General features: G+C 34.3%; 1 protein-coding gene and 1 long non-coding RNA gene across 3 annotated transcripts; one reads left to right on the top strand and one right to left on the bottom strand.

The window, feature by feature from the left end:
* Positions 1-1,350: 1,350 nt before the first annotated feature.
* LOC141820854 (uncharacterized) lies at positions 1,351-2,700 on the bottom strand. 2 transcript variants are annotated; one of them, XR_012601177.1, is made up of 4 exons: positions 2,485-2,700; positions 2,289-2,408; positions 1,922-2,182; positions 1,351-1,425 (listed from the first exon to the last, which is right to left on the bottom strand). It is a non-coding gene; the product is annotated as an uncharacterized LOC141820854 (long non-coding RNA). The 2 variants fall into 2 exon arrangements; XR_012601176.1 differs by lacking the exon at positions 1,351-1,425 and having other exon boundaries at positions 1,801-2,182.
* On the top strand, positions 1,893-18,005 carry LOC141820853 (ABC transporter G family member 45-like). The gene is made up of 22 exons (XM_074708212.1): positions 1,893-1,972; positions 2,052-2,172; positions 3,601-3,689; positions 5,778-5,862; positions 5,983-6,142; positions 6,693-6,763; positions 6,854-6,907; positions 7,724-7,814; positions 9,131-9,432; positions 10,390-10,988; positions 11,085-11,245; positions 11,356-11,459; positions 11,800-11,965; positions 13,350-13,522; positions 13,619-13,951; positions 14,118-14,408; positions 15,221-15,304; positions 15,383-15,516; positions 15,601-15,828; positions 15,897-16,068; positions 17,206-17,460; positions 17,543-18,005. Exons 1-22 carry the CDS (start codon positions 1,893-1,895, stop codon positions 17,810-17,812), a joined length of 4,023 nt encoding a protein of 1,340 aa, XP_074564313.1. The 3' UTR covers positions 17,813-18,005.
* Positions 18,006-18,148: the final 143 nt, after the last annotated feature.

The following is an 18,148-nucleotide window of genomic DNA, read 5'->3' as shown; positions in this document are numbered from 1 at the left end:
GATTTTTTTAAGATTAATTATTGAATTATAATATTAAAAATAAAAAATTTTAAAATGAAAAAAATTTAAAAACTCATATGGTATGCTGGATTGTTATCCCATACATCTTATTCCACACACCGAATGAATAACTAATTTTTTTTTCATTTTGATACACATACAAAATTCTAATACCCTACTCGTCTGATCCTACAAGCGTGATGGACGAACAAAGATTCCAAGCATTGGGAAGTATTTCGAACGCCTAGAACAATAATAATGTCTTTTTTTTTTATTTACAGTTAAGTCATTTAAAATTTTCCTTTAGAATTTAAGGATTGAATTATAATATTAAATAAAAAAAATTTAAAACAAAAAAAATTTAGTTGCTTACAAAGTGTGTCAAGTTGTTATCCCACACTTCTTATCGACATACCCCATGTGGAACTATTTTTTTTTTTTTACTTAATATTATTACTCAATCTCTAAACTCCTAAATTCTAAAGGAAAAAAAAAATTAAATGACTTAATCATAAATTAAAAATATAATATATAAATAAAAAATAATATTCTTACTGTTTTGGACATTCAGAACACTTCTGGATGTCCAAAATCTTCTATAACGAATCATCAATCATGTAGGATAAGATAGGCAAAGTATATGAATACACTCAATTCGCACATGCGAGCACGCACAGGGAGGCATGCAGCATAACACTATCCCCACACACACACACACACACACACACACTCTCTCTCTCTCTCTCTCTCTCTATATATATATATATATATTTTGGCATCTTAGTATGATCCCATGGCTTGACCTAGGAGTTCACTAATTTGTTTGTTTTTCTATTTTAACCAGGGCTTCAAACTTTAAACAGTAAATACGAAAATTTTGATGGTGATGTCAAATGGAGAGAAGACTACAATGCCAGTGAGGGAGGAGGAAGAAGAGGTGTTAGGTAAAGTGTGGACGAAACTCGTGGATTGCCAGTACATCTCATGTTAAGGCAACCCGAAATTGCTTGCACCGAGTTTTTGTCAACCGATCATGAGGCATGGAAGGATGACCAAGGAGCCATGCATCTATCTACAAATATTGAATATATAGACCAAAAAAAATCTAACTCGATATCTCCTAATTCAACATCCTCTATCTAGATGTGTGACGTCAATATGACAATTAAAGGACAATCTGATGTATTACTCCTACTAATACAAAGTCCTAAGAAAAAGATCATATTAGATCTATTATATGCAATTTTACTCTATACTACAAGAGATTGATTCTACCTCATAACTATAAGATCATATAATAATAATTTTACCATTGCGCTAAGGTTTCCTTCAACGAGACAAATACTTTTCTACATTAGAAAAGATATTTCACTTTAAAAAAACACTTCCATTTTCAGCTGGCTGCTCTTGGAAAATCCCATTAGCCTGGCATAGAAACACTACATGACTATCATCGAAGAAGACACAAGGTTATGGTAGCATACAAAATCCCATACTTCAGCAAACTCAGACCAAACTATTTTTAAAATCCAAGAGGTACTAAGTAAAAGAGATGAAAGCACGAGAAGCCTAACTAATTTCTTTTTCCCTATGCATTGGTTGTGCAGGTAGGCCAATCGAGTTCGTCCAAGCTAGGTTTGATTAGTCTCATGTCGTACTACAAGTTAAGGCCGGCTCTCTATGGGTAATAAAGAATGCCAAATAATTACTGGGGACAGTTGCACCATGTAAGGAGTTATGTTTAAATGGTTTAGTGCATCAGCACTTTCCTTCTCTCCCTATAAATATGCACTCCCTCTCGTTTCTCCATTGCTACTGCGACTATTAACTTCTTGTTCAAGCGTGTTTGAATTACGAGTAGAAAGCAAAGAGCAACAAGAAAGAAACTTTGCATGGAAAAAGTAGAAGGTTTTTCGATTACCTGTGAAGATCATGAAGAGCTGATATCCAGCTTACGAGATTGGAGAACAAGGTAGTGTCTGTCAGTCGGAAGATATCATCGGTTTTTGAGTTCTGATGATTCATTGTTCTGTTTCGTTAATTGATTGTAGGTCGGGAATCAAAGCTCCAAAGATCGAAGTGCGGTTTGAGGATTTGTCAGTGGAGACAGAGGTCCATGCTTCCGGGAGAGTTCTTCCCACCCTACCCAATGCCATCATCAACACTGTTCAGGTTCCTGGATCTTCATGAATATAAATCTGTATTACTAACCCATGATGACCCATTTCGATTACATAATTAAGTTCAGTAGTATAACTAAATTAATTGGGTATGGAAAATATAATCACCTTAAACAGTTTAAGATCAATAATCCCCATGATCGATGGAATTATCTGTCTATAATTAAACAATACCTGAGAAAAAATTAGGTCTTTTGGGTCCCACAACAGTGATAAACTTGTATGAATCTGCATAAGAGACCATCTAATTAGTTTAATCTCAATCATACCAACCGAAATGTAACTATTCATCTAAAGTTCTTACCTGGCAAGTTTCATGAAATAATTTGTTTACTGATGGATTCGACTAAAGAATTGTCCAGCAATCTTCTACTTTTGTCTATAAGAGTTCTTAACATCCCCATCACGAACACTGCTTTGAGAAAGTGATTTAACTCCAACTTAAGTGTCATATTCTTGTCACTTTGGTTGGCCAAGCAGAAGAGGTAGAGGCTGCACTGTTGAGTTGACGGATATAATAAATGCGCCAGCTGTTCTAGCACAAACAACAAAACTCATATGCATTGGGAGCCACTGAAATAATAGAGATGTTATGGCAACTACATTTCACACCATCAAATGAAAGAAAACCGGTCTTTTTAGATGATTAAACCATCACACTAGACTAAAAAACTTGACAAAAAAACATTTATCACAATAGAAATCACATAAAAATTTTGGCCGTAAAATCTACCACAGTTTAACAACAACCAAGCCTTATCCCACTAAGTGGGGTCGGCTAATAAAAGGGCAGCCCGGTGCACAAAAAAATCCATTGGCCTTACCTTGCCTTTGCAGATGCTTTTTGAACCCGTGACCTCTAGGTCACATGGCAGCAACCTTACCGTTGCGCCACAAAATCTGCCACAGTTTGTGAACAAAAAAATTGGTGCAGATGCTTTAGTGTCAATAGTGACAGCAGATGAGCATTTTTAATGCGATTATGACAATTATGGTCTATTTTTCTTAGCCAATATATAAACTTATTCCACGGCCAGCAAGTAGATAATTCTGATCAGTTAATTTGCAGAAGAGGTTTGATATGGAGAAAGCTTCTGTTAATCAGAATATGCTCAAGTAACAAGTAACATATTTTGATTAGGAATACTTGCTAGAGAAAATATCATATTGACGAGCGCCAATGGCAATTGCTATTAAGATCATTGAAGCATTTGGGTCGAAAACAAGCATGCAGTAGTATAAATAACAGAATTATCTGTTGGCATAATAAATGCGCATTAGATCAATACGAATCTAGATCAGTGGTGTTTACATTTAAATTAAATTTCCTGATTTTTTTTTTGTGTATACCAAACTCTATTCTATTAAGATTTTAACTAGTGTATATTATTATACACATAATTGTTCTGTGTTTTAACAGGAGCTCCTGGGACGGCTAAAAGTGTACAATACAAATAGAAGACATGTCAAAGTTCTTAGTGAATTGAAAGGAATTATAAAGCCATCTAGGTACTAATTTTAAATTCTGCCATTGAGATCTGTTGCTATCAGTTTGTGTATGTGACTTCAAAACTATTCATTTGGCTGATCTCTGCATTAGTCTTATTTGCCTGGTGGACCTTTACCTTGGCTTCATTTAAAAAACAATACGCGTATCTTTTTTTTTTGGCACAAGAATACAAGTATAATTTTTCTGGCAATGTTTTCTCAAGATTTCTTGTAACTGTGCAAGCTCCATTAGTTTTATTTTTAAAATTTCTCTATAATGAAGCAGTTTTATTATTTTATAAACAAAAAGGCCTGAAACATTGCTAGAGAAATCACATATAAAGATAATTGTTTATGGGCAAGGAACGGAATAAATTATCATGCTTCATCTATTAGGGTAAACTATGAGATTTTAACATATTTAGCTAAACAAATTTTGTTAAATTTGTAATATTTCTAGTCCTCATATTAAAATGCTGATATTTATGCATACACGAGCTTAGTTGGAATATATGCCACCTGACCCTTTAGGTACGTTTGGCTCAGATTAGATAAGAGAGAAATAATTATTTTTAGAAAATGAAATTGACAAAGGAATAAGATAAGAGTACTAGAATTATTGAAATCAATGCTTCATTTCAGATTATATGTTTGGTTTCCAGAACTATTATGAGTATTAAACCAGAACCAGAACTAACCTTCACAGTATTAAAACATTTATAGAAAATAATTTATCCGATGGGCAAAACTCGTACAACTAGGCCTTCCAACCCATCTGTCCCGATCGTGTCTACTAGCTTGCTTGACTTGTTCGGCCTGCCTGGTCAAATTGACCTAGTCAGTTCGATTGACCTGCCTGAGGCATACGATCTGAACAACCCCTTCGACTCGACAGGCCCACCCAACTTGTTTTGCCCAACCCCACCATCTCATTCGACCCAATGGGTCTATCTCTTGTTTGACTCGACAAATCTGAGCAGTTTGCTTTCTCGATCTAGTTGATTGACTGGCTTTGCTAGACCAATTAGTGTGACCTGCCCGATCAACATGAATGACTCTTCGACACAGCTAGCCCAACCAACACACCCAACATGATCGACCCACCTAGACAACCAACCTAGCGACCCGGCCCTGCCAATTTGATGGTTCAACCAATTCGACTGATTTAATAACCCCGACTAATTGATTGACTAGACTGATCCACTTTGCTCATTCATGAATATATATAGTTTTACAGGGTCGCACAATCGGCATTAGTTGGAGAATGGAATGGAAGTGCAACTATTACAAGTACATATTTGTAATCAAACATAACCTTATAGGAATTCATTCTGAATAAAATAGTGATTCATATGAGCCAAATATTAGTCAAACAATTGGTAGTGGTTAGATTGACCAAAGGTGGCTGACAGAATTTTCTAACATGACAGCAATGAAGGGTTAGTTGAGGCATATACTGACTTGGGATACTACATGCCATGACACTGGGCGCATGAAATGATTGGCTATCAGATGACTGACCAGTGGTAACCCCAAACAATTGTCTACGTTAATTTCACCAAACGCTGGGGTTGAGTATATGCAAACTGGGAGCCATGTAAGCATATCAATATTCTAATAGAGGTCTTAATATTATATCAATAGCTCCATATAATACAATTATAAACTTTTTTAGTATATTTGTTACAAACTTGTGTTACGGCAAACTTGGTCAAAGCCCTTAAGTTTATGCTACAGATAAATAGGCAAAATTTAAACTCCTAACTAAACTTGCAGAACTATGGTCATAATTCTTGTAAGGTGTGATGTAGATGAGAATCATCATCAGGAGCAATTTTTTCTACAGTTGTAGAAGACATGAGTCAGGCATCTTGAGTTTAACAATATCCAAATGGATGTTTAGTGAGTTAATATACATCAAACTTGTACATGAGCACAAAGTAGAAGATGAAAATTCAGAGCCTTTCATAATTAGGTTGCTGTCAACGCCATGTGTGATATTTTAAATAAAGCAGTTTATACAGATTCTCCGAATTCAAGTTCACAGTATCTCTATGGCTGCATAATATGTACTAAATTTTATATCTAAGCTAAAAATAGCTATTTCAGGATGACACTTGTGCTAGGATCTCCAGGATCAGGAAAGACAACATTTTTGAGAGCACTTTCTGGAAAACTAGATCCTAGTTTAAAAGTAAGTATTTATTTTAGTTATCACCCTATTGTGCGAGACAACATAAACTATCAACTTAGAAAGATTCTATTGATTTCTTCGAGTTTAATTTTTGTATTTATTTTGGTTTTCCATTCCTAGGTCACAGGAAAAGTCACATACAATGGACAAAAGATGAACCACTACCTCTCACAAAGGATGTGTGCATATGTTAGCCAACTCGACGCCCATCAAGCTGAGATGACAGTGAAGGAGACCATGGAGTTCTCTAGAAAAATATTAAATGCCGGAGATGAAATTGGCAAGGATCTATTCTTCATTTAATTATTGCATCTCTTTGAACAACAGAAAGAGTAAAACACAACCATTAAACTAACTCATGTCCGTTCCTAAATGATGACTTAAGTAAAGAAAATTCTAATATAGATAACGATAACAAAAACATATAATTGTATAATGCACATCTCATATAAATTAACACAGCCTTTAGTCAACTTAATGTTCCATATTGAGAAGTTGATTTAAGGAGTAATCACTTTCTAGATGCCATATGTTTGTTGTTGCCAATTATTAATTAGGTATTCACCTGTTTGCACCATTGGAAAGTTCATCAACCAATTTTCCTACAATGACTAAAAGTGGCTAGAAACAGATTACCTTGCATAGTTGAAGAAAAATAAATCAAAGTAATTAATCTTGGTCAATAAAAAGCAGAAATTTATTGCAAGGTTAAAATAATTTATCATTCTTGTTTGAAGCAACATGCTTCTTGTTAACAAACCTTAATTTGGTCATCAAACTCTTATAAAATATCACATACCAGGATGTCTCATTAGATGGTGCTTTTCCAGAGATGCTTAAAGAAGCGAGCGCAATAAAAACAGAAGCAAGCATCAAAGAAGAGGCAAATACCAATACCATGGTAATCATGATTGTTCTCCTCTACCCTTTACTGACAGATTAAAATTCAAATAGCGCTGAAGTTTAATTGACACAACAATGGGTTATGCAGGAAACTGTGTTTTCGAAAGATGAAGGGAGTTTCATAGTCGACTACATTCTGAAGGTATTCCTTTATTTCCTCTTAGTAATTACACCAAATAAATGGGACCTTTTAAATGTTTATAAGTATTATCTGAAAAGTCTCAGTCCAAACTGCTATATGGCCGCATAAGTTTATGCAGTGAGGGACTGCATGACACTTGACTGCATAAGGGCCAGAAGAGTTATACCAATACCTAGCTTGTTTAAGTGCAAGTCATGTTCCAGTTGATATGAATGAAATTAAATCAGTTTTACTAAATATACATGCAAGTTATATGAATTGCTTAACTCAACAAGTAAAACTTTTGGTCATAGGAAGTGTGATAGTTGATTAGCATACATTGTATGACATTACATTTTGTGTTATATTTATTGTATAGATTAATAAACTATATATATATATATATATATATATATAATTGGATTTGTTAGGATGATACATTCAAATTTTGTTGATAATGATTAGTTAGGTGGATTAATTGATGTAATATATAGTACATGCAAACTCATTTTTCAATAAATGATGTTATACTTTATCATCAAAATAACTAACATAAAAATAAGGACTGCGGTACATACACTTTTCAAAACCTTGGCCAGAAGCATGCTGAATCAGAGTAAGAGTTACGAAATACAGAGAATAGGTCTTGTCTGGATAAAATCCTTTTTACTTCTCATGAACAGTAACAAAATTCTCTAGGAGGATAGTAGTTAATGAATTAAAATATTCAACTACGAAGATGACTTGCATGAGGAACCATTTCCCACAAGAAGCTTAGAGTTTTTCCCATGTAAAAAATAACTAACATCTTTCAGAGTTCATGACATGTTCTTTCAGGTACTTGGCTTGCATGAGTGTGCAAACATAATAATAGGTGATCAGATGAGACGGGGAATATCTGGAGGACAAAAGAAAAGGGTCACCATTGGTATACATCTTACCTTTGGAAACATCAGTTCTGCATTTTGCATGCATTTAGATCTTTGTGATGTATGTTTGCATGCCAAAAAATAATAACAATTTGCAAAAATTTCAAACTTTTTTACATTTTCTAACACCATTTCAACATTCCCTAAGCTATTGACCAATTATAGTGTTTGTTTTATGCCAATTGAATATATTAGCTGTAATTCATAGTCTACTGTGTAACTCTTATTGAAGTATGTTACCATCTCAACAAGAACAAAGCATGCTTCGACATGGAATCATGAAAATAATGCATCAATTCAAACTTATCATACTCATAAACATAACTAACTCGCACTGCTGGGCAAATGCCATTAAATTGAATATTGAAGATATAAGTAGTACATCATATTGCTGGATAAAGCATCATTGAAGTAATAGTACGAATGGAGAGGCACCTTGTTGCAGCAACTTTCAGCTTTGAAAACAATTAGTTTTTTGTTGCTGTTGTTGAGAGTGGAATTCTCCACACTCTAATCATGTTTCTGTATGCAGCGAAGGTCAAGGACATGAGCAACTTTGATGCATAGATTTATGTTACTCTCATGACTGAAAAATACAAAACATGATCATGAATAACTGGTCCATTACAATACAGTATGAAAATACCAACTGCTCTGGCTAGCATAGTGGAAAAACTGTAATCATGCAAGATGTGACCTTTGGAAAACAGGCTAGAATGAGAGTTGGCACCCACTAATGACCAAAACCTTGCATGACTGAGAAAAAAAACCCAGGTGTTTCTCATGTGAACATGCAATAAATCTAATGGTTTTATGTTTGAACCTCAACTACACCACATACGCCAACCAAGGTTTTTGAGCTAGGTCAAATAGTTTGGATATACAACTCGTGTTGTTATTGTGAGCTGTTGTGTTTGACTAAGTGAACAACTCAAGGTTTGATATTCGACCTACAGATTGGTTTGTGTATAACCTTCGGATATGTTACTTAAACTCAAGTATGAATATCCTACGAAGGGATGAATCTAAATGTTCAAGGCGATTGTTTCTTTACATGTTATCTGTAAAGATCTAAGGTAACGACTCAAGCTACTGAGCAAGTAGAAAATGTCCAAGTATTAGAGGCCTTCATCACCTATAATAAGTCTCTCTTGAAGCATATATCCTTCCAACATTTAATTTTGGAGGAAATAAGATATTCAAGAAAGCAGTTGTTACAATAGCACTTATTATCTTGACCATCTTCAAATATTTGAAATGACCTTAGTTCATTGAATCTGAGACGCTTGTTTGTTTTGAAAAAAAAAAACTGCAGGTGAAATGCTAGTGGGCCTAGCACAATGTTTTTTCATGGATGACATTTCAACAGGGCTTGATAGCTCCACTACCTTTCAGATTCTCAAGTTTCTGCAGCAGCTTACACATGCTTCAGATTTCACCATGGTTATATCTTTGCTTCAGCCTGCACAAGAGACATTTGAGCTATTTGATGACATCATCCTTTTATGTGAGGGGAAAATTGCTTATCAAGGACCCAGAGAACATGTTCTTAAACATTTTGAATGGATGGGCTTCAAATGTCCTGACAGAAAGAACGCAGCAGATTTCCTGCAAGAGGTATTAACTACCAATTGCTCCTTCAATTAATTAAATTCACATGGATTATTACTAAAGAAATAGTTATATAATTTGGAATAGATGATGTTAGGCACTGACTACAAATTCAATGTAATTTACAACATTATGAAATCCTGATAGAAGCATAAATAAGAACAAAGATTGGAAGAACCTAAGATGTAACTTTGATAAAACTAACCTACAGGATCTTGTTAATTTTTCAGTGTATTCTTAAAAAATTAATTATTATATTATTATTGTTCTATATCTATTTTATTATTATAATTCATCTTCTTATAAAGTTGTGACTTGCAATATAAAGATAGAACGCTTTAATTGTATTGTATTTTCATATATTTATTATATGAATAATTATTTTTGTTTCATGACATTAAAATGATAAAATTTTAAAATGTTCATATTAATACTATATATTGAAAGCCGATCCTGACAGACTTGCCAATAAAGAATCCAGCACAGTTGGGATTAATAAGGGAATCACTGCAAAAATTCGTTTACCAAGATTAAAGGCCATTAGAGATGTTTATCTTCTAAAGACCTCATTTCTAGCCATGAACCCACTTTCAAGCCAATGAGTCTTATGATATAACAAATGCCACTGGAAATTTAATATCTTTGCAGCAAATCACATGGAACTAACAAGAACAACTTAAGGTCTTGTGAGTTGCATTACACTTGATGTGGTACAGTCTATAGTTGTATGGTCTACTTAAACATACTAGAAATGGACATCATATTTGCTGGGAACAACCAACATTTAGCATGAAGGGAATAAGCTTCAAGAGTTCTGACTACCAAAAGAAAAGATTTAAGCATGCTTGAATATGCAACTACAGAAACTAAAGAATCAAAAATGTCAAAAAAATGCTAGAAGTGGTAATGTAGGTTGATAAATTTTCTCAGATGAAATGATTTGGATGGAATGAACTTATTCAGATAATATCAAAGAGGGATCAATCACAATACTGGACAGGTAGCAAAAGGACATATCAGTACATATCTATACAAAAATTTTCAGAATGCTTCAGATCTTCCAGAATTGGCCAGCAACTCCATGAAGAGTTACAAAAGCCATATAGCATCGAGGAGAGTGATCAAATTGTCAAACTAAATGAGATGTATATCGTCCCAAAGTGGGAGATATTCAAGGCCAGCTTCTCAAGGGAAAAGCTATTAATGAAGAGGAACTCTCTGGTTCACATATTCAAAGCCATACAAATTATAATACTAGCATTTGTTACTATGACAATTTTCCTCCAAACCACAATGAAACATCAGACGGTAACTGATAGTTACCATTATCTGGGAGCAATATTTGGTGGAGTAGTGATGGTAAAATTCAATGGTATGACAGAGTTGCAAATTATTATGAGAAGACTTCCAATCTATTACAAGCAGAGGGAAGTGCTATTTCTGCCAGGATGGGCTTTCCTTTCACCTATTATAGTCCTAAGCCTCCTATCCTCATTTGTTGAAGCAGGTCTATGGACAAGTCTAACATACTATGTGATTGGCTTTGCACCATCAGCAATTAGGTAGGCCCACACATATACCTTGTTCCTTATTTCTGATATGGTGGGCATAGCAATTGCAATGAATTTTAAAAGAATCATATATTTGTTCCATTTCAGATTCTTGCAACAGTTCTTGGCATTCTTTTGTGTGCATCAGATGTCAACATCACTTTTTCGCTTTATAGCTATTGTTGCAAGAACACAACTGATGGCTAACATACTAGGGACAGCCACTTTGGTGGCTGTCTACATTTTTGGAGGTTTTGTCATATCCAAAGGTAATTTACTTATGGTTTCACACTTTTCCTATTACAAGATTTAATTTGGTCCTATTCTGCCTTATTTTTTTCCCTAATCATTAAATATTTGTATAATATGTTCAAAACAGATGCGATCCCATCATGGTTGATCTGGGGCTGTTGGTTATCTCCTTTGACATATAGTCTGAACGCCATAGCAATCAATGAATTTCTTGATCAAAGATGGAATGTGGTAAGCTTTTAATGCAATATAAATAGCAAACTCACTGCTTGAAACTTGTAACTACAGTAAATGTCGCAAGGGATTCGCTGAACGGGTTTATGAAGGAGCACTTATGACTCCACATTCATAGCCTTCCGATGACAAAATGAGCAAAGCAATTCACACTTTCACCAAAAAGTGTAAATTCAGATAATCATACAGAAAGTGCCAAGAATAATGAATAATTATCCATACCTACATTAGTAATTTCAGAAGAAAATAATTTACTTACTGACAATGCTTAAATTTTTATGCTAGTAATGTTCCCTTATTCAATGGGATAACTCACTCTCTACAACTATCCTAACAGAAAGTTGACAATGGAGGAAGTGGCGAGGATACAGTTGGCAAGACCATCCTGACATTAAGAGGGATGTTAACAGAGTGGCACTGGTACTGGCTCTCTGTAGCAATACTGCTTGCATTTTCTCTGGTTTTCAATATTCTCAGCATTGTGGCACTTGAGTATCTGAGAGGTATAAATTCCCAGATCTCCATCTTCAAGCGTACATATGCATATATTTATCTAGAGTTAACCGAGCACATAGTATCAATCATGATGAACTACTCAGATCAAAAGCTTCAGATTGAAAATTCAACCTGTCAACAGGATCTAGAACATTTAAAAGTTCAACAGAAAAACAAAACAGTATGTGGATGTGTATCCATCCAATATTAGACATATTTGCCTTGCTAACTTTTGAGTTAGAAATGTACCCCCAACAAAGTACAAACAATTACAAAATTCGGTCAATAATTAACTTCAACAGCTAGCATATACTTCCAATTGGCAATGAGACAACCTTTGGTCCAATGATGAATTGGGCTTCCAAAGGTATCAAAAATTTGTTACATCCATGTACAAGATTTGAATATCATATAGCAAGCACAATGCGATAATAATTTGCTAACTTTAAAGTATATACTATATACAAGTTCTTCAGTTCAAAAGAATTGGATTTTATTGATGGCTTGATTTTTTTATAAATATATGCATATTTCTTAATTTCAATCAAAACTTGACTAATTCTGGTTTTATTTCAAAGACAAAAACTGTCCAAACCTAGTGGTGTAAAGGAGCCGAGCTATGTAGATTACTTCCATGCTTACTCAAGCTTGCTTCTTAAAGATCTCATCAAGCTCGAGCTTCTTATTGAGCTCAACTAGAGAGATTTAGTTAAAACAGTGATCTAAAAATGAAACATATTATTTTCTCATTTTTGATATATTATGGATACTCTAAAAATATAAAAACCTGTAAATTATTATATTGTTTTATGTATTTGAATAAATATAAAAATAAGATAAACAAATTAATAAATATATTTATTCATAAATTGTTACTGTGTTCTGCTTGTGTGTTTAATATATTTTATATTGAACAAAAAATAAATGAGATCTTATCGAGTCCATTACCAAGCATGTTCACAAATAACCTGCGCATTTACAGCCTAGTCAAACTCTTTGGGTGATAATTCAGGTTTTTGTCCAGCCACATGAGGCCAACAAGTCATAAGCACTGATGTTTTCTTAAATAAATTCAAATATAATTTACTAACAGTATTACTGATATAACCTTTCATGTAGCAAATCTCAAATAATTAGGAGAGAGACAAACTCGGATTGATGATGATGATAGTTCACTGCAGAACTGCTGCTGAAAATTGATTTCACATTGCCATGATGAACATGCAAAAACTACTACAAAGTTCAAATTGCTTCTTTTGTTAAAAATTCTTTAAATCATAGATCATTTCTAGAAGATAGAATTATTGATTTATAGCATCCATCTTTACTCTCATGAGTGTGGGAATGATTCCGCAATCCATATTTTTTAATATATTTTTTCAACAAGTGCAGCTCCATTGAGAAATAGATCCAACATACATATGATGCCTACAGATTTCATGAAGGTCAATGCAGATGCCCAAGCATTTACAGCTCAAGTGGCATCCCAAAGTAGGATGTCTCTACCATTTCAGCCTCTGACAATAGCATTCAAAAATATTAGTTATTATGTAGACAAGCCTAAGGTAAACGACTAAAGTCATATCATTTCAGACAAAATACTGATTGGTTTGTTCCTCGTATGTTACATGACTAAGCTCCTCTCTCTAACTCATTTCTAGCAATTGAAGAAAGTTGGAGTGAAGCAAGAAAGACTTCAGTTGCTACGGCAAGTCTCTGGAGTCATCAGGCCCGGAGTTCTAACTGCACTAATGGGAGTCACAGGTGCAGGAAAGACTACCTTACTAGATGTTTTGGCAGGAAGAAAAACAGTAGGACACGTTGAAGGAAGCATCAAAATATCAGGATATCCAAAAAAGCAGGAGACATTTACCAGGATTTCAGGATATTGTGAACAATCAGATACTCAATCTCCTTGTCTAACAGTTTTAGAATCCTTATGGTACTCAGCACAACTACGCCTTCCATCAGAGATAGACAAATATTCAAGAAGTGTAAGTTATCCCAGAATCATGGTCCCAGCAAACAAACAATAACAAGCAAAATGACCAATCCTTTTTTCATGAATGCTTACACTGACACAATAATTCAGTGCATAGGGTCATACCTTATGTTTTCTCAAGTACATCAACTCTTTGTGTACTTTTTTCTCTGCTTCAGATATTCGTAGATGAAGTTATGGAACTGGTTGAGCTAAAGAAACTGAAGAATGCAATGGTAGGTTTACCAGGATTAAATGGTCTTGCAGCAGAAGAGCGCAAACGTCTAACAATTGCAGTGGAGTTAGTTTCAAGTCCTTCTATCATATTCATGGATGAACCTACAACAGGTTTAGATGCACGAGCTGCAGCAATTGTGATGAGAACAGTTAGAAAGGCAGCAGACACTGGGCGTACAATTGTCTGCACAATCCATCAGCCAAGCATTGAGATATTTGAAGCTTTTGATGAGGTATTTAGTAATGCTGGTCGGTTTAGTCAATTAGTATTAAAGAAAGGTAAAATTATAAAACAAAGCAAGATCAGATAAAGCATAAGACTGTGGCTGTTGGAATCTCATGACTGTAGCATACCCAATAGATTAATGTTGATAAGTTTAGCCAATATAGCGCCAACTACCAAGACCAAAAAAGGATAAAAAGAAACTGGTCCCAAATAAGGAACAAGCACATAACTGCCTTCCACATCTTCCCTAACCAGACCATCTTTCTTTTCATGCTATCAGTTAGGGACGCACACATGCAATAAGGGAATCAATAGACTATTTGAACACTTTAGTATATATACATGAAAAGTAATTCTCCCTTCTTTCTGAAAAAGACTTATTTTATTAAAACCAAGACACATCACTTGATATATAACCCATTAACTGTAGTCAGAGATGAGAGGCTTCTTGTGCTAGCTGATATATTGGACATGGAGTACAAACACAGGTGTGGTAGTAAGCATCATGTTCACATGAATGCCAAAAGAAGCATAAAAGTAAAAGATGTAATTATGAACATCAACAAAACGTTGATGGCACATGATAAAAAGTTTGAAGGATGAGATATGTTCCAAAAGTATGTGACAACTCTTGTCCAACAAGGAAACACAGACTAGAAAGAATCTAATGCATATGTTTCATAGCAGCATAGAGACCAGAAAGTATGTAGATGTTGGAACAGATATTTACAATACTATATAAAAATTCAATGCGCAGCTTTGTTTGAGAGTGTTTATACCCAAAATAAGTAGATTGTTGATTTTTTTTTTAATTTTCAGTTACTTCTAATGAAAAAAGGCGGACAGCTTATTTACAGTGGACCTTTGGGCATTTTATCCAGGAATATCAGGCAATACTTTGAAGTAAGAAAAAAGTCATCACACAATCAGTTTACCAGGACAAAGAACGATGTTTAACCACAAACTGAATTTTCTTTTCAGGCTATTCCAGGAGTACCAATGATCATAGATGGTCAAAATCCTGCCACATGGATGTTAGATGTCACTTCTCCCGCTATGGAGTATAAGCTTGGCATAGATTTTGGAACCATCTATCGCAACTCATCATTTTACAAGTAAGTTTATTTATATCCAACCTGATACATGTATTAACAAGCATCATGCATCAATTTTGATAACATGCTGCTTGCATCCCTCAGAGACAATATTAAACTGGTTGATGAGTTTAGTGAAAGACAAACTAACACAGAAGACATTCACTTCATATCCAAATATACACAAAGTTTTGCATCTCAGTGTATATCCTGCCTGTGGAAACAGCATAGATCTTACTGGAAGAATCCAGAGCATAATGTAGTTCGTTTCATCATTACAGTCTCAATATCACTTCTATTTGGCTTAGTCTTCTTTGGAATTGGTTCTAAAAGGTAAGAAACAAAGACTCAACTTATTTATTTTAATTACTTTTGACTAATAATTTGTAATTAAAAAGCAGAGGGACACAACAAGATATTCTCAACATTCTAGGAGCAATGTATGGTTCAGCGCTGTTTCTTGGGTTTGCAAATGCTAGCGTAGTACAGCCTATTGTGGAAAGGGAAAGGATTGTATTTTACCGTGAAAGAGCAGCTGGGATGTATTCTTCTATGCCATATGCCATAGCTCAGGTACAACTGCTAATTAATATAATCATAGATGCCGGTGGATGAACAAACAAACAATAATGGTTTAACTACCAAAAAGAGTAAAATTTCCTAGAAAATCTTATTTTGTAATAGCTATTTTTCTGCAATCTATTTTTTTTCCAATAACCTCTTTTATATATACAAGGGTTCAGGAAATTGATCTACCTGAAACTTCAATAACACTAGTAATGCAAAAAACAATCTAGAAGAAGTGACACAATAAAAACGACTGTGAGGCCTTTGACATCAGTGGCAGAACCACATACACCTTAGTTGGAGCAACTGATCCCACTAAAATTAAGTGTTTCAAGAAAAGAATAAGATCTGTAGCCATAAAATATTCATGTTTGACACCACAAGATCATCATACAAACTATGACTGAAATTCTTTGGTGGAAAAAAATTAGTAAAAAGTACCATTAGTCCTTTTCCTTGTTATTAATCCTCCAACTTCATTATTAATTTGATCAGCTCATGTAAAGAAATACATTGAAGTTGGAGAACTATTGAATACAAATATAAATGTAATTAGAACCTAATTCAAGAAAATTAAGTTGCAATTATTTGAAAATCCATTCCTTCGTATCTATGCATGACTGGTGTCCACAGTCCACTGTCCAATCAATCCAAACCAAACTGAATTAGTTCAAATCTAACCTTTATAGTGATTTAAAAAAACATACCAAATTCACTAAGCATATAAATTGTATTGAAACTGAACCAAATGATCAATTTTATTTGATTCAGGTTGAATTGAATAGCATGCAAACATCACTTATTAATTTTAATATAACTTGAAAATTTATATGGATAAAAAAATATTTTAAAAAATAATATATTAAATTAAATCATGATTTTATGTAAATTCTGTAAACATTGGATTATGCAAAGTAATTTCATTGAAATTGTCTTTTTGATGACTTATCAAAATAAATTTGGTTTGGTTTACAAAGAACCAAATTGAAATAAAATCAAAAAATGTATTGTCTCACAATCAACTTGACAACTGAACCAAATTGATTTGATATAAAAAAACTGTATTTGGTTGAAATTTTCATTTGAACTGGATAATGAGAACTGAATATTGGTCTCACACCCCTAATAACTTCTAATTTTCAGGTGGCCATTGAGATTCCTTATATCCTAATTCAAGCTCTAATTTTCTCAGCCATTGTTTATCCAATGATCGGATTTCCATTTACAGTGGCAAAGTTCTTCTGGTTCATTCTGTTCTTGGTCTTAAGTTTTGTCTATTTTTCTCTCTTTGGGATGATGACAGTGGCACTGACACCGAACCTAGAAATAGCAGCCCTTCTCTCCTTTTTCATCTTTGTTATGTGGAATCTCTTCTCCGGATTCTTCATTCCTCGAAAGGTATCTGGTATTTGGTATTTCTACAGCTTAAGTTCACACTACAAATTATTCCAACATGTGTCAATGGTGTTTTTCTATTCAGGTGATACCGATTTGGTGGAGATGGTATTATTGGGCCGATCCTGCTGCATGGACTATTTATGGTCTAATGGTTACACAGCTAGGAAACAGTGATGATCCATTGCGTATCGTGGGCTCTTTCGATATGACAGTGAAGGAATTTCTCGAGCAATATCTTGGAGTACAAGAGAGCTATCTACCACTCATTGTGTCTCTCCACTTTGCAATAATCGTACTATTTCTATTTGTGTTTGGCTTCAGCATCAAGTATCTGAATTTTCAGAGAAGGTAGCTAAACTGCTGCTTTTGTGCAACCAAGAATTAGTTTTGGTCAACTCCAGTTAAGAATAGACACGGAGTTGGTCCATACAAAATAGTGTACGATTGTCAATAAAAGCCACCTCCAGTGTGATGGCTCTGTCAATTGTTCATATCACTTATGCAAAATTTAACATTCACAGCATGTTATCGTACAAAATCAAGTTCGACGTGAAGTGGGTTAAACAAAACAGAGAGAAAGCATTCATTTTCGAGTCCTTGCGCAGTACGCATTTATCAGATCGGTAAGCCACTGCTAGGGCACTCGGTGTCCTACCCGAGAAAATGGATAAAAGTAAAGCGTAGCAAA

The sequence above is a fragment of the Curcuma longa genome, unplaced genomic scaffold (genome assembly GCF_044706935.1).
Source record: "Curcuma longa cultivar G26 ecotype Majalengka, Jawa Barat unplaced genomic scaffold, ITB_CL_G26_1.1 utg8573_np1212_1322966_RagTag, whole genome shotgun sequence".
In the NCBI taxonomy this organism is placed as follows: Eukaryota; Viridiplantae; Streptophyta; class Magnoliopsida; order Zingiberales; family Zingiberaceae; genus Curcuma; species Curcuma longa.
The sequence above is the reverse complement of the archived record's forward strand: the minus strand, read 5'-3'. Positions and strand labels throughout refer to the sequence as shown.

Coding starts and splice junctions, on each gene's coding strand:
- LOC141820853 (XM_074708212.1), top strand. CDS start 1,893: ATGGAAAAAGTAGAAGGTTTTTCGATTACCTGTGAAGATCATGAAGAG. Junction 11,966..13,349: donor GGCACTTGAGTATCTGAGAG/GTATAAATTCCC, acceptor CAACAAGTGCAG/CTCCATTGAGAAATAGATCC. Junction 13,523..13,618: donor ATTATGTAGACAAGCCTAAG/GTAAACGACTAA, acceptor ACTCATTTCTAG/CAATTGAAGAAAGTTGGAGT.